Source organism: Lithobates pipiens, unplaced genomic scaffold, assembly GCF_037356315.1.
Source record: "Lithobates pipiens isolate NorthernLeopardFrog02 unplaced genomic scaffold, aLitPip1_a1.2 Scaffold_23, whole genome shotgun sequence".
NCBI lineage: Eukaryota > Metazoa > Chordata > Amphibia > Anura > Ranidae > Lithobates > Lithobates pipiens.
This window is the reverse complement of record NW_027507785.1, coordinates 169843976-169859114: the sequence shown is the minus strand read 5'-3', so window position 1 is coordinate 169859114 and position 15139 is coordinate 169843976. Positions and strand designations below refer to the sequence as shown.

At 46.2% G+C, this 15139-nt stretch overlaps 1 protein-coding gene across 1 annotated transcript in view; it reads left to right on the top strand.

Annotated features, from left to right (window-relative positions):
* Positions 1-14496, top strand: part of FOXRED2 (FAD dependent oxidoreductase domain containing 2) — a 46142-nt gene extending 31646 nt beyond the window's left edge. The window contains exons 9-10 of the mRNA XM_077452593.1: positions 7321-7491; positions 13455-14496. Coding sequence (XP_077308719.1) covers positions 7321-7491; positions 13455-13639 — 356 coding nt within the window. The 3' untranslated portion in view covers positions 13640-14496. The remainder of the gene's footprint in view (positions 1-7320; positions 7492-13454) is intronic.
* The last annotated feature ends 643 nt before the right edge of the window (positions 14497-15139 follow it).

Sequence of the window (15139 nt, the reverse complement as noted above, 5' to 3'; positions counted from 1 at the left end):
GTGGTGAACCCTCTGTATTCACTCTGGTGAAGTCTTCTCTTGATTGTTGACTTTGACACACATACGCCTACCTCCTGGAGAGTGTTCTTGATCTGGCCAGCTGTTGTGAAGGGTGTTTTCTTCACCAGCGAAAGAATTCTTCGGTCATCCTCCAAAGTTGTTTTCCGTGGTCTTCCGGGGTCTTTTGGTGTTGCTGAGCTCACCGGTGCGTTCTTTCTTTTTAAAGATGTTCCAAACAGTTGATTTGGCCACACCTAATGTTTTTGTTATTTCTCTGATGGGTTTATTTTGTTTTTTCAGCCTAATGATGGCCTGCTTCACTGATAGTGACAGCTCTTTGGATCTCATATTGAGAGTTGACAGCAACAGATTCCAAATGCAAATAGCACACTTGAAATGAACTCTGGACCTTTTATCTGCTCCTTGTAAATGGGATCATGAGGGAATAACACACATCTGGCCATGGAACAGCTGAGCAGCCAATTGTCCCATTACTTTTGGTCCCTTAAAAAGTGGGAGGCACATATACAAACTTGTAATTCCTACACCGTTCACCTGATTTGGATATAAATACCCTCAAATTTAAAGCTGAAAGTCTGCAGTTAAAGCACATCTTGTTCATTTCATTTCAAATCCAATGTGGTGGTGTATAGAGCCAAAAAGATTAGAATTGTGTTGATGTCCCAATATTTATGAACCTGACTGTATGTTTAAAATCTCTGAAGGCATGCAGTGCATACAAAAAAGGTTACAAGGGGTAGACATACAAGCAAACCCATTACAGTATTTGAAAATAAAAGTGTATTTAAATTCAAATCAGGATTCGTATGTTTTCTACCAAAAGCACCTAGAATTGTCAACAGAAGAACATGAGTATTGTAATCTGTGGTATGTCAAGTGTCAGATGCATGCTAGTGAGGTGTACTCACTTTTTTTAAATTTGACACTATGGGGTGGATTTACTAAAGACAAATAGACTATGCAATCTACAAGTGCAGTTGCACTTATTTTCCTTAGTAAATGTAAATGTAGTGAAGCTTAATTTTGTAAAGAACACCCAGTCAGGGACAAGGAAAATAATAAAACAGCATTTTTGCTTGCACACGATTGGATGATGTTAATCAGCCTAGCTTTACCACATTTACTAAGCTCTGGGGAAAACATATTCAACTGCATTTGCCTTTAGTAAATCCACCGCCACAGTATGTCTGTCAACAGTTCTGGCTTCCTCAGGCATTATACAGTTATACAATTCATACATCTTTATTAACTTAACCCCTTCCCGCCCGAGCTATAGCCAAAAGACTTAAAATGCCAGGAGGGCTGCCCGCACGCCAGTGCCATCTATCAGTGCTGCCAATCAGTCCCTCATCATCATTGTCACTTTATCAGTGTTGCTTATCAGTGCCGCCTGTCAATCATCAGAATCTGGTGCAGCTGTGCTTAGAAACCAATCATCTTCCAGGTTTTGGGCCCCTTTCACACAGGCGCCACTGCTAAGCAGAATCCGCTTGCTCAGCAGGGGATCTCTCCACTGATCTCCGCTGAGTAGACGGATGACAGGTCCGAGTCCCCCCCTCCACCCCCCGGTCCCGCTGACCTGGATGTGGCAGTCTCCCATTCTAAGCCCCGGTATACAAGCGTTAGAGGAGTTTGGGGCTTAGAAATCCCTTAAGCTGAATGTCCAAAACTTACCTCGTCCGGAGGGATGTTTTGGAGCATTGTAATTGGTTAGCGCTGTCACTATGGACTCCTGACGCAAGTATACCTGGGCTTAGAATGGGAGATTGCCGCGGTCCAGGTCAGCAGGTCAGCGGGACCAGGAGGACGAGGAGGGAGTCCTGTGTAAGTTCACCTTACAGATTTTTCTGTAAAGGTGAACTTACACTTTAATGAATGAGCTGAAGTTAGAAGCTGATTGGTTACAATGCACAGCTGCCCCAGATTCTGTGTGCACCAATTTAAGACCCCTTTCACACTGAAGTGCCTGAAAACTGCCTCCCATTCTGTGCAGTGTGTGCTTTCACACTGGGGCGGTGTGCTTGCGGGACATTAGGCAAACTGCATCTTTGGGGTGACATGGGAGCGCTGTATTTAGCACTCCCAAAACGCCCCTGCGTTGAATGGGCAGTGCTTCCAAAGGGCCTTAAAAGCAATTTGAAAGCTCTGCAAAACAGGACTTTTTACCTTTTTTTAAAGATAAAAACCAATCCAGCTAGTGGCTGAAATGTGCTGCTAAAACACTGCAAAAAGGAGCGGCGCTTTAGCGCTAACAGTACGGCGCTGCAGTGTGAAACGGGTATTGGTATACTAAACTTCAAGATTTATGTTTGGGTGTTGGTATTGGTATTCATATTTGTTTTTTTTGTATTAGGAAATTGTATGTTTGAACTTTTTTATATACCATTTCTTGCATTTCCTTTAGGCTACTTACACACTGGGGCGGGCGGGCTATTTTTAGCAGTGCTTTTAGCACCATTGTTTTAGCGGCGCTATTCGGCTGCTTGCGGGGTGCTTTTAACCATCGCTATCGGCCCAAAAAGGGTTAAAACTGCCTGCAAAGCGATGGTTTGGCTGCCCCATTGATTTCAATGGGTAGGGGCGCTTTAGGAGTGGTGTATACACCGCACCTACATCTCTGCAAAGATGCAGCTTGCTGGACCCTTTTTACCGTGCTGCCAGCCCACCACTCCAGTGTGAAAGCACTCGGGCTTTCACACTGGAGAGACAGGAGGGGCTCTTTACAAGTGCTATGCAGTCGCTATTTTTAGCGATGTAGCGCTTGTAAAGCGCCTCAGTGTGAAAGTAGCCTTACTTTATTGCATTTCATTTTACACATTTTGAATTGGTCCCTTTGCCACTTGGACCATGGAACATCTGTTTGTATTCCAGAGGTGACATGTATATATTAATAAAATAGTCTAAAAATATCAAATAACAAATCACAAACACCAATGATAATTGTCCATATAAAGTTCTGAAGTTGAACAATTATATAAGTGACTTTGTGAAGAGCCTCCACTGCTGGTAGTATTAGCAGCTAACCTCTCAGAGTAGACCCCTGTAGGAATAGGGTCACAAGCGCTTTCCCCTAGATGGGGTGAGTAATGCTGTGTAGATGGGTGGAATCACCAGGATGGGCAAATAGGAGAAACAAATCCTTCTCTGCATGCTCCAAATCCCTCCAAAGGCCAAACTCTCTGGTATCACGATTAAGCATGTATATACCCTTAACTTACGTTAGTGTTGGAAAATAGTCCTTAAAGTGGGGTGCCACCTAAAAAAAAAAAAAAAAAATTAGAAGTCAGCAGCTACAAATACTACAGCAGCTGACTTTTAATAATCGGACACTTACCTGTCCCGGGGTCCAGCGATGCAGGGGAACGAACCCCCCCTCGCAACGCCATCATTCTTACTGTGGGCACCCGGCTGCGGCTTCACAGCCAGGCACCCACTGCGCATGCACGAGCGGCGCAGGGCGCCGTGATTCGCCGCACAGTCATCTGGGACACGGGACAGGTCCCAGATGACTGTGCGGCGTGAGGGGAAGTGATGCCACCAGCCCAGGCAAGGAAGAAGTAGACTACAAGGGACCCCCTAGCAACAGGTATTTAGAGGTGAGTAAAAAAAAATATTTTTTTCAATTATTTATTTATTTATTTATTTTAACCACTTTAAGACCGGACCATTTTGCTGGTAAATGACCAGAGGTCTTTTTACACTTTGGCACTGCGCTGCTTTAACTGGTAATTGCGCGGTCATGCAATGTTGTACCCAAACAAAATTTGCGTCCTTTTCTTCCCACAAATAGAGCTTTCTTTTGATGGTATTTGATTGCCTCTGCGATTTTTATTTTTTGCGATATAAACGTAAAAAGACCGCAAATTTTGAAAAAAAATGATATTTTCTACTTTTTGTTATTAGAAAAATCCAATAAACTCAATTTTAGTCATACATTTAGGCCAAAATGTATTCAGCCACATGTCTTTGGTAAAAAAAAAGTCAATAATTGTATATTTATTGGTTTGCGCAAAAGTTGTCACATCTACAAACTAAGGTACGTTTTCTGGAATTTACGCAGCTTTTAGTTTACGACTGCCTATCTCATTTCTTGAGGTGCTAAAATGGCAGGGCAGTACAAAACCCCCCCAAATGACCCCATTTTGGAAAGTAGACCCCCTAAGGAAATTGATAAGAGGCATGTTGAGCCCATTGAATATTTTATTTTTTTGCCTCAAGCGATTGAATAATGACAAAAAAAAAATTTTTTTTTTTTTTTTACACAAAGTTGTCACTAAATGATATATTGCTCACACATGCTATGGGCGTATGTGAAATGACACCCCAAAATAAATTCTGCTGCTTCTCCTGAGTACGGGGATACCACATATGTGGGACTTTTTGGGAGCCTAGCCGCGTACGGGGCCCCGAAAACCAAGCACCGCCTTCAGGCTTTCTAAGGGCGTAAATATTTGACTTCACTCCTCACTACCTATTACAGTTTTGAAGGCCATAAAATGCCAAGATGGCACAAAACCCCCACAAATGACCCCATTTTAGAAAGTAGACACCCCAAGCTATTTGCTGAGAGGCATGTTGAGTCCATGGAATATTTTATATTTTGCCACAAGTTGCGGGAAAATTACAAACTTTTTTTTTTTTTTTTTTTTTTTCACAAAGTTGTCACTAAATGATATATTGCTCACGCATGCCATGGGCATATGTGAAATGACACCCCAAAATAAATTCTGCTGCTTCTCCTGAGTACGGGGATACCACATATGTGGGACTTTTTGGGAGCCTAGCCGCGTACGGGGCCCCGAAAACCAAGCACCGCCTTCAGGCTTTCTAAGGGCGTTACAGTTTTGAAGGCCATAAAATGCCAAGATGGCACAAACCCCCCCCAAATGACCCCATTTTGGAAAGTAGACACCCCTAAATTTAGGGGTACACTAGTGAGACTAGGTAATAAATGGCGGGTGCCCTGAAACTATAAAAAAATAACTAACCAACCAGCGTCACCTGTAACAGTTATATGGTGATCACTGGTGAAAGGGTTAACTAGGGGGCAATCAGGGGGCTTTATGCGGTAGTATATGGGGGTCCCTGGCGCTATAAAAAGCTGCGGCGAACCTAAATACCTACTTGCCTAACTAGCGTCACCTGTGACACTAATACAGCGATCAGAAAAACGATCGCTTATTAGGCTGGGTTCACACTGGAGCGATGCGGGAACGCCACGAATGCGCGGCGGGTTCCCGCATCGCATGCCTCCCGGCGGCAGTTCACACTGCCCTATGCGAACTGCTGGGAGTGTCAGTGAAATGTTACTGACACCCCCAGATCAGTTCGCATATCGCAGTGCGATCTGAAAACTCGGATCGCATGGTGTGAACACCCATGCGATCCGATTCTGCTGCGGGCCAAAAAAAGGGTCCCGTGCGAATTTGCGGCGGGTGCGGCGGGTGTGGCGGGTGCGGCGAATGGCTGAACTCGAATCGCACAGAGATCGGATGTGATTTGCACTGCAGTGCGGTGCGAATCACATCCGTTCTCAAACCGCTGCAATCTGAACCCAGCCTTAGTGACACTGGCGACGGGGGGTGATCACGGGGTTAAACCTTTATTGGGGGGGTTAGGGGGGTACCTTAGAACTAAAGGGGGCTAACCCTAACTGCCCTAACAGTTATTAGTCACAAATGACACCCGCCGGGTGATCAGGGGGTTAAACCTTTATTAGGTAATAAATGGCGGGTGCCCTGAAACTATAAAAAAATAACTAACCAACCAGCGTCACCTGTAACAGTTATATGGTGATCACTGGTGAAAGGGTTAACTAGGGGGCAATCAGGGGGCTTTATGCGGTAGTATATGGGGGTCCCTGGCGCTATAAAAAGCTGCGGCGAACCTAAATACCTACCTGCCTAACTAGCGTCACCTGTGACACTAATACGGCGATCAGAAAAATGATCGCTTATTAGGCTGGGTTCACACTGGAGCGATGCGGAAACGCCGCGAATCCGCGGCGGGTTCCCGCATCGCATGCCTCCCGGCGGCAGTTCACACTGCCCTATGCGAACTGCTGGGAGTGTCAGTGAAATGTTACTGACACCCCCAGATCAGTTCGCATATCGCAGTGCGATCTGCAAACTCGGATCGCATGGTGTGAACACCCATGCGATCCGATTCTGCTGCGGGCCAAAAAAAGGGTCCCGTGCGAATTTGCGGCGGGTGCGGCGGGTGTGGCGGGTGCGGCGGGTGCGGCGAATGGCTGAACTCGAATCGCACAGAGATCGGATGTGATTTGCACTGCAGTGCGGTGCGAATCACATTCGTTCTCATAAACCGCTGCAATGTGAACCCAGCCTTAGTGACACTGGCGACGGGGGGTGATCACGGGGTTAAACCTTTATTGGGGGGGTTAGGGGGGTACATTAGAACTAAAGGGGGCTAACTCTAACTGCCCTAACAGTTATTACAGTCACAAATGACACCAATGCAAAAAAAAAAAAAAAAAAAAAAAAATGACATTGGTGTCACTGTGACTGGGGGGCAGGGGTAATTGGGGGGGTGATCGGGGGGTAAAGGGGGGGTGTGAGTGTGCCTGGCATGTTCTACTGTGTGTGTAGAGTGTTGGTGCAACTCACCGATCCGCTCTCCTCCGTGTCGGAACGGAAAATACCGACACGGAGGAGAGAATACATCACTTCCTCTCCTGTGTTTACATTACAGGAGAGGAAGTGATGTCACGGGGGATTTCCATTCGTCGAGAGCGATCGCGAGGGGGTGGCCATGAATGAATGGCCGTCCCCTCATCCCTGATCTCTCCCGAACGAATGCCGACCGCCGCAGGCACCGGGGGGGGGCCCGATCGGGCCCCCCACCCGCGGGCAGGCATGGACTTATATATACGCCAATATGCCTGCCCGTGCCATTCTGCCGACGTATATCGTCGTGCGGCGGTCGGCAAGTGGTTAAAGAATTATTATTATTTTTTTTTGTGGCAACACCACTTTAAACCTTTTAAAAAAACAAAACAAAAAAAAACCCACTTTTTTTGACTTTGACGTTTCCATGTGAAATAAGGATTGCATTATTACACATGTATGCGAATGGGGTCTTAAGACTAGACAAATCTATATATCTTAAAGTAACAGGATAAATCAATTTCTCCGAGACTAGAGTACTGGTAGAGGGTGGTATCAAGTATTTTTGCATACGTTCACGGTAATCATGTGTGTATTATCTTATGTTGATAAAGCTGAACAATGTGTATTTTATTGGTATGTGACATGTTCCTTCCTATCTTTTACACTACAGAGGAGCAAATGGAGGCACGTCCAGAAAAGTGGTCTTTGCCACGTCCTGAAAAGATTCATCATGTGGTAGAGGATTTCCTTACAGACTGGACTGCACCTAGTGCTCACTTGTTGCCACTTCGTCGTTTTCTAGAAAACTGTCTACAAACAGACCTCAGAGCTTTCTATGCAGGTCTGTATAAGGAATGCAGTGGTAAAAGAAGTTTCAGAATTCTTGGGAAATTTCTGGATTCCTATTTAGTACAGTTTTGCCTTGTTTAATAATAACAAATTTTATTTAGGGCCCATTCACACCAACAGCTGTGTTAGAACATAGCTCATGGCGTTCCATGTGATGACAGCAGTACTGTGCATTATTTACATTTTTTTCTGTGGAAATTTTATTTAATTGTCACAAAGTGGAATGTGGTTTAGCTGCATTTTAACCATCTACTCAAAGCATAGCATGGTAAGGGGCTCAAACACATGGAATGGCCAAGATGCTTTGATTTGTGGGCGCAGCAAATTGAATTAGGCTTGTCAAGTTGACAGTCAACACCACCTGCCAAACTCGCCCATCAATTTTGTTTGGACAGAGCCACAATTGTGAGCCAAGCGCTTGGCGAAAATCCCCCGTAAGAGGGAAAACTCCCGGGGGATTTTCGGTATGCGTTTCTGTCTGCTCTGGATGACGGCAGTTGTGATCTGGATTCACTGTATCTTATAGACAATCCAGCTTCTATTTAGTGGCTGTTTTTGACTGAGGGATTTTTAAACCTTCCATGTCAACGATCCATGGCTGTATCCTGTTTCCTACTAGAATCCACTCTGATATGACATCCCCTGTTTGCTAATACCATACTTAGACATTTGTGATCACTGGCCCACAGATGGCTTCCATATGTCTTTGCCTTGTGATTTGCTCCGTCTTTGAGCCACCCCTGTATTTCCTTTAGTGCAAACCACTTTTTCGATCATTGATTGACTAATATGTGACTCCCCTGCAAGATAGTGAGACCTCTTTTTCTTCCTTGCAACTATTGAACCCCAAATGTGTCCTGAAGAAGTGTACAACAAAATGTGTAGACACATTAGGGCTCACATCATATATAGATTGCTTTTTGTATATATGATTATTTATATTTCTTTCATATCTCTGTCTTTTGTAATTTATGTATTGTAGAGGGTCAGCCTGGGGCAGGGTTAAGAGGGGGTTAATTGAAGAAGGCTGGCACTTCTCCTTCAGCCCTGCTTATTATCAGGTGTGCTGAAAGTGTCAGTGTGGAGTTGTTGAGTAGGAGAGAGAGAGACACAGCAGCACTGTCATGTACCTGGTTGGAGAGCCCAAACGTGCAGGGAGCGGCGCCTCGTAAGCCTCCGGCTCGAGAGCCCCTGGAGATGGAGACAGGGATTCAGGAGTCCGGAGGACACAAGTGCCAGGCCGGATAGCAGATAGCGGGCACAGCCGGAACAGGTGGTAGACTGGAACGGCAGGCGCAACCAGCGCTGGACGCCGGGCGGGAACTGCTGGACAGCTGGCACGGGTGGACAGGCAGGAGCCACAGAAGTAGTCGGTACTGGACTTCAGGTAGACAGGCAGGCGTGGTCAGAGGCGAGCTGGGTCGGCAACAATCGGGCAGCAGAGGTACAGAGCAGAAGGCAGAAGCGTGGTCAATCAGGCAAAGGGTCAGAGGCAGGCGGCAAACAGGCAAGGTCCAGGAACAGGCTGGGTACAGTATCAGGAACACACACACAGGAATCAGGTAGCAGAGGTCTCAGGAACGCTGTAGACAGGACAGCACTGAGGAGCAGGAGCTGGTCCCTTAAATAGGCTATTGGGCGCCAAGAACGGTCGCACGGTACGTTTGCGTACCCCCGCGGGTAACCGTGCTCCCGTTCGTGACCCCGCGTACCCGCGTACGCCTGTTCGGCTTGTCGCGCACCCGCGTGCGCCCGCTCGTGTCAACGCGCACCCGCGTGCGCCTGTTGGGGACTACATGCACTCGCGTGCGTTCGTTTGCGCCAACCCGCTTCCGAGGGCACCGACGATCCCCTTGTACAGGAAACCTGCGGGTAAGTCTCCTTTGTACGATCGGGATAGTGGAACGACCGTGACAAGCACGCTGTGTGGAAACGTCCATTGCTGGAAGTGCGTTCCAGCACCCGTGTGCCTCCCGGTGATCGCATAGTGGCTGTTTGGAGGGATAATACAACTACCAAGAGCACCACAGGACCTAAGCTTCCAGTGAACCGACAGGGGGAACCCCGTGAGGTTTGCTGTTGGTCCTGCCAACAACTGGGTCATCTGGCGGCCTAGTGCCCAAGTCAGGAAGAACCGATGGAGTGCAACATGGGTCACCGTTGCTCCATGTATATCCATGCATTATGTGCTCTAACCAACCTAAATCCGCATGAGTGTGTGGTGTGGGTCAATGGACAGGAGGTAGTAGCACTCCTTGACTCTGGGAGTGTCGTTACCCTGCTCCGAGCAGACGGGTTGCCAAGAAAGGTGGTACCAAGGGAACAGGTTGGGGTCATCTGTGTGCATGGTGATGTTAAAAACTATCCGGTGGCCTGTGTGACCCTGTGTACACCAGCAGGAATGGCTAAACTAAAAGTGGGGGTGGTCTCGGGACTACCTCATGATTTACTAATTGGGCGAGACTGCCCCATGTTTTGGGACTTGTATGAGCAAAAGCTCAAAAGGTTCGGGGGTTTCCCCCAAAAAGCAAGAACCCACAGAGGTGTGCAGGAGGTTGTTACTAAGGATCAGTACCAGGTTGCTGAACCTGCAGAAAGTGAGCCCGGTCCCCTGGAGGTGTTTGCGGGATTGGAAGCAGAAAGTACCTCCTCTGAGCCAGACATGTCAGATCTCGGGGGCTCCCGAGAAGATTTCCTTAGTGCTCAGGTGAGGGACCCCACTTTGATCCCCGCCAGGCAACAGGCCACAGTCTTAAACGGTGAATCGCAGCACCCTGGGGCGGATGTGAAGTTCCACCATTTTGCTATTAATCATGACTTGTTGTACCGAGTAACTAAGGTCAATCAAGAAGTGTTGGAACAACTGGTGGTACCCAAACCTTTTAGGTCTAAGGTGTTGCATTTGGCTTATAGTCATGTACTAGGGGGTCACCTTGGAGCGGCTAAAACTCAGGAACGGGTTTTACAGCGTTTTTTTGGCCCGGCGTATATAAAGAAATTAAGGACTACTGTGAGTCCTGCCCTACCTGTCAAAGAACCGCTCCAGTACCCCATTTTCGCAGTCCGCTGGTACCACTTCCAGTTATCGAGGTTCCCTTTGATCGCATAGCCAAGGACTTGGTGGGCCCCTTACCTAAGTCAGCTAGGGGACACCAATACATTTTAGTTGTCCTTGACTATGCCACCAGGTATCCGCAGGTGGTCCCTTTAAGAAATTGCTCATCCAAGGTCATCGCAGGGAGTTGTTTCAGATTTTCATGAGAACAGGGCTCCCATCCGAGATCTTGACAGACCAAGGTACCCCGTTCATGTCAAAAGTGATGAAGGAACTCTGTAATCTGTTTCAGATTAAACACTTACGGACTTCAGTGTATCACCTACAAACTGATGAGTTTGTGGAGCAGTTCAACAAAACCTTAAAGAGAATGCTAAAGAAAGCAGTTGAGGAGGATGGTCAGGATTGGGATTGCTTGTTGCCTCCCTTGTTGTTTGCCATAAGAGAGGTACCCCAGGCCTCCACAGGGTTCTCCCCCTTTGAGCTGGTTTATGGGAGACACCCCCGTGGACTACTGGATATAATGAAAGAGACGTAGGAACAAGAAGCTTCCCTGTATCGGAGTGTGGTAGAACACGTGTCCCAAATGCAGGACTGAATAACAAAAGTTATGCCCATAGTACGGGAACATTTTCAGGCTGCGCAAAATACCCAGAGTCGTGTATACAACCGATCTGCCAAGATTAGAGAGTTTAAACCTGGGGATCGGGTGCTGGTCTTAGTGCCTACCGTCGAGAGTACGTTTCTCGCCAAGTGGCAAGGACCCTTTGAGATAGTTGAGAGGGTGGGCAAGGTCAACTATAAAGTCCAGTAAAATAAAATTGGCTTTTATTCAGCAAAACAGCAAAACAAAACATAAGACCAGACAGACTTGTCTTATCACACGGATGTGCACACAGGTACAGCTCACAGTTCATCAGCCCACAGGCTTAGAGGTAACAGTTTATAGCTCTAAACACAGCTAAAGTATTTTTGTGGTTTAACCACTTCAATACCGGGCACTAATACACCTTCCTGCCCAGACCAATTTTGAGCTTTCAGTGCTGTCGCACTTTGAATGACAATTGCGCGGTCATGCTACACTGTACCCAAATGAAATTTTTATCATTTTTTTCCCACAAATAGAGCTTTCTTTTGGTGGTATTTGATCACCTCTACGGTTTTTATTTTTTGCGCTACAAATAAAAAAATACCGAAAATTTTGAAAAAAAAAATGTTTTTTTTTGTTTCAGTTCCAAAACTTTGTAAATAAGTACATTTTCTCCTTCACTGATGGGCACTGATGGGGCTACACTGATGGGCAATGTGGCACCAATGAAGTGGCACTAAAAGGGGGCACTGATAGGCGGCACTGATGGGCGGCACTGATGGGCGACACGGATGGGCGACACGGATGGGCGACACGGACGGGCACTGATAGCTGGCATGGATTGGCATGGATGGGCGGCACAGATGGGCATGGATAGGCAGCACAGATGGGCATGGATAGGCGGCACAGATGGGCATGGGTGGGCACTGATAGGCGGCACAGGTGGGCACTGATAGGCGGCACAGGTGGGCACTGATAGGCGGCACGGGTGGGCACTGATAGGCAGCACAGGTGGGCACTCATAGGCGGCACAGGTGGGCACTCATAGGCGGCATTGGTGTTATACTATAGTAATGGATGCCAATCAGTGCCAAACAATAATGCATGCCAATCAGTGATGCCCATTGTGGGCACTGATTGGCATCCATTATGGGCATTGATTGGCACCCATTGTGCTGACTGGCATCCCTGGTGGTCTAGGGAGGATTACCTTTTCCCTGGTGGTCTGGTGGCGTCCCTGGTGGTCCAGTGTGGGCATCCTCGGGGGGGCTGTGCTGATAATCGATCAGCACAGACCCCCCCTGTCAGAGGAGCAGCCGATCGGCTCTCCTCTACTCGCGTCTGACAGACGCGAGTGAGGGAAAGCCGATTACCGGCTCTTCCCATTTACACTGTGATCAGCCGTGATTGGACACGGCTGATCACGTGGTAAAGAGTCTCCGTCGGAGACTCTTTACCGAGATCGTAGTTGCCGGGTGTCAGACTGACACCCCGCAACAACGATCGCCGCGATGCGCGCCCCCGGGGGCGCGCAGCGGCTCATAATCCTGATCACGTCATATGACGTCCGGTCAGGATTATGCAACCACTTTGCAGCCGTCAATTGCCTATAGGGCGGGCGGCAAGTGGTTAAGCTCACCCAGCAGGTACACCTTCCAGCAATGGACGTTTCCACACAGCGTGCTGCTGTGTCTCTCTCTCTCCTACTCAACAACTCCACACTGACACTTTCAGCACACCTGATAATAAGCAGGGCTGAAGGGGAAGTATCTGCCTTCTTCAATTAACCCCATCTTAACCCTGCCCCAGGCTGACCCTCTACAGTATATTTTAATAAATGCTAATATTTTTGTATATCTCCATTGTCCGTTGTGCCTTTAAAGTCCGACCATAGGTTTTCTTTCTTTGGAACCTTTTTTCTTTATTTCTCCATTATTTACGGATGAAGCAATCTGAGTTTTTTTGTATACCTGTTAAGTCCCACCTATATATGCTCTTTCTTACAGCTTTTGCCCATTTAAAATTAGCCATACACTGCTGGCTAAAAAAAAAAAGAAAACAGATTCGCCCATCCACACAAAGGATTGACTTCTGTTGAGCAGGGACAGCCACTCACCGATCAGAATTTGGCTGGTCCCTGCTAAACTGGCTGAGTTCTGATTAGTGTATGGTCAACCTAAGGTCCTGTTAATGTTCAATCTTGCTGTGTTCGGCTTTTTCTGTGTTTTTTTTTTGTGTTTTTTTTGTGTTTTTGTGAAAGAAGTTTTTATCTGATATGCTCTTAGTTTTTACTTTCTTTCTTCTTTTGTAGATTCATGCTTTGCACTGTCTTTGTTGCATGGGAGAGTACCTGTCTTCTGCCAGTTGGGTTATCTACAGAACCAAGGACTTTTAAGAAAAGAGCAACAAAGACAAAACTCTAATAAGACCTACACACTGAGAACTGACATAACAGCTGAAATACCATATAAAATGCAACAAAAGGATGAACTCTGACATTTCCAAAAATGGAATTGGGATCTTTCCAGCAGGCAGTACTATAAATGATCATTTGTTAAACTCAGGAAACTGCATTCATTATTGCTGAAGTAAAATCAAGGTTCTCATCTCTAAATGAATAAAGCGAGTGCGATCGGATCTTGTTGTCGGAAAATTCGATGTGGGCTCCATCGGACTTTTTCTGTCGGAATTTCCGACACACAAAGTTTGAGAGCAGGATCTAATATTTTCCAGCAACAAAATCCGATCATTTAAATTCTGATCGTGTGTAGACGATCGGATTTTCTGACAACTTTGTGCAACCGTGTGTATGCAAGACAAGTTTAGGCCAAAATCCGTTCGTCAGAATGTACGACCGTGTGTACAGGGCATTAGACAGAACAACGAGGCTGTACAAATAGCAGTATACTAAAGCAACCAATCATTTATGCACTCTCTGCATAAGTAACCTTGTGTGCAACTAAAGGAGACCTGTCACTTTCAGAGGTTTAAATACAGTCTCTTAAAGCCTCTTGAGGAAAGCAAAAGAAGGAAACATTAGCGGTAGAGCTGAATAAAGATTTATTAGAAGAAGAGGCTTTCAGTGGTTAAATGTTCCTTTCACAGAGACAAACAATTCCACAGCAGTGCATTATTTATTTTTGTGAACTGAACTTTTTGGTGCAGATATTATCTAGAGATAATAGAACAAAAGAACGTCAAATAAAGCATACGTTATATTTTATTCGGTACCCTTGTATAATACCTCAAGACATTGTTATGTACTGTGTAAAAAAGAGATTATATTTCTGGTTTACTGCATTAAAAAAAACTATTAAAAATTGTCCCTCTTAGGGTCACTATACTTGTTACAATCTGACCATACAATTTTTGTACAATTAACTTTGGATTTGTAATGGGACCAGGCACCCAAGCATTGGAGAGGATACCCCAGGCACGCCAGCAGCACCCAGGCACTGGAAAGAGAATTCTGCAAGTCTGTAAGCACTGTATGCAAGCAGTTGAAAGATGGCAAGTGGTTCTTATGTGATGTTTGCAATTGCAAAGCTGAACAATGCCAATTACCAGCTGTGGGTATTTAAACTAGAAATGCTTTTCAACAAGGATGATTTGTGGCAAGTGCTAAATACAGACAGACCCACAAATGGAGAGACAGGGGACTGGGAAAGCAAGGATAGGCAGGCAAAAGTGACCATAAGCTTACTAGTGGAAAATGACCTGCTTATCCACATAAGAACTGAGAAAACGGCCACTGGTTTTATTATGAAAAATGCATAAGCATTCAAGCCTCAACAGTAAGCTGTTTCTACTAAGAAAATTGTACAAGATGAGACTAGAAAAAGGCCAGCATAGGTGTGACCACGTGAAAGCTATGATGGAAATCATAGAGCAACTACGTGCCTTCAGAGAGGACATCAAAGATAACCATATTGCTTCCCTGCTCCTCTGCAGCCTTCCAGAGACATACACTGTTCTTATTAACGCTTTAGAAACCAG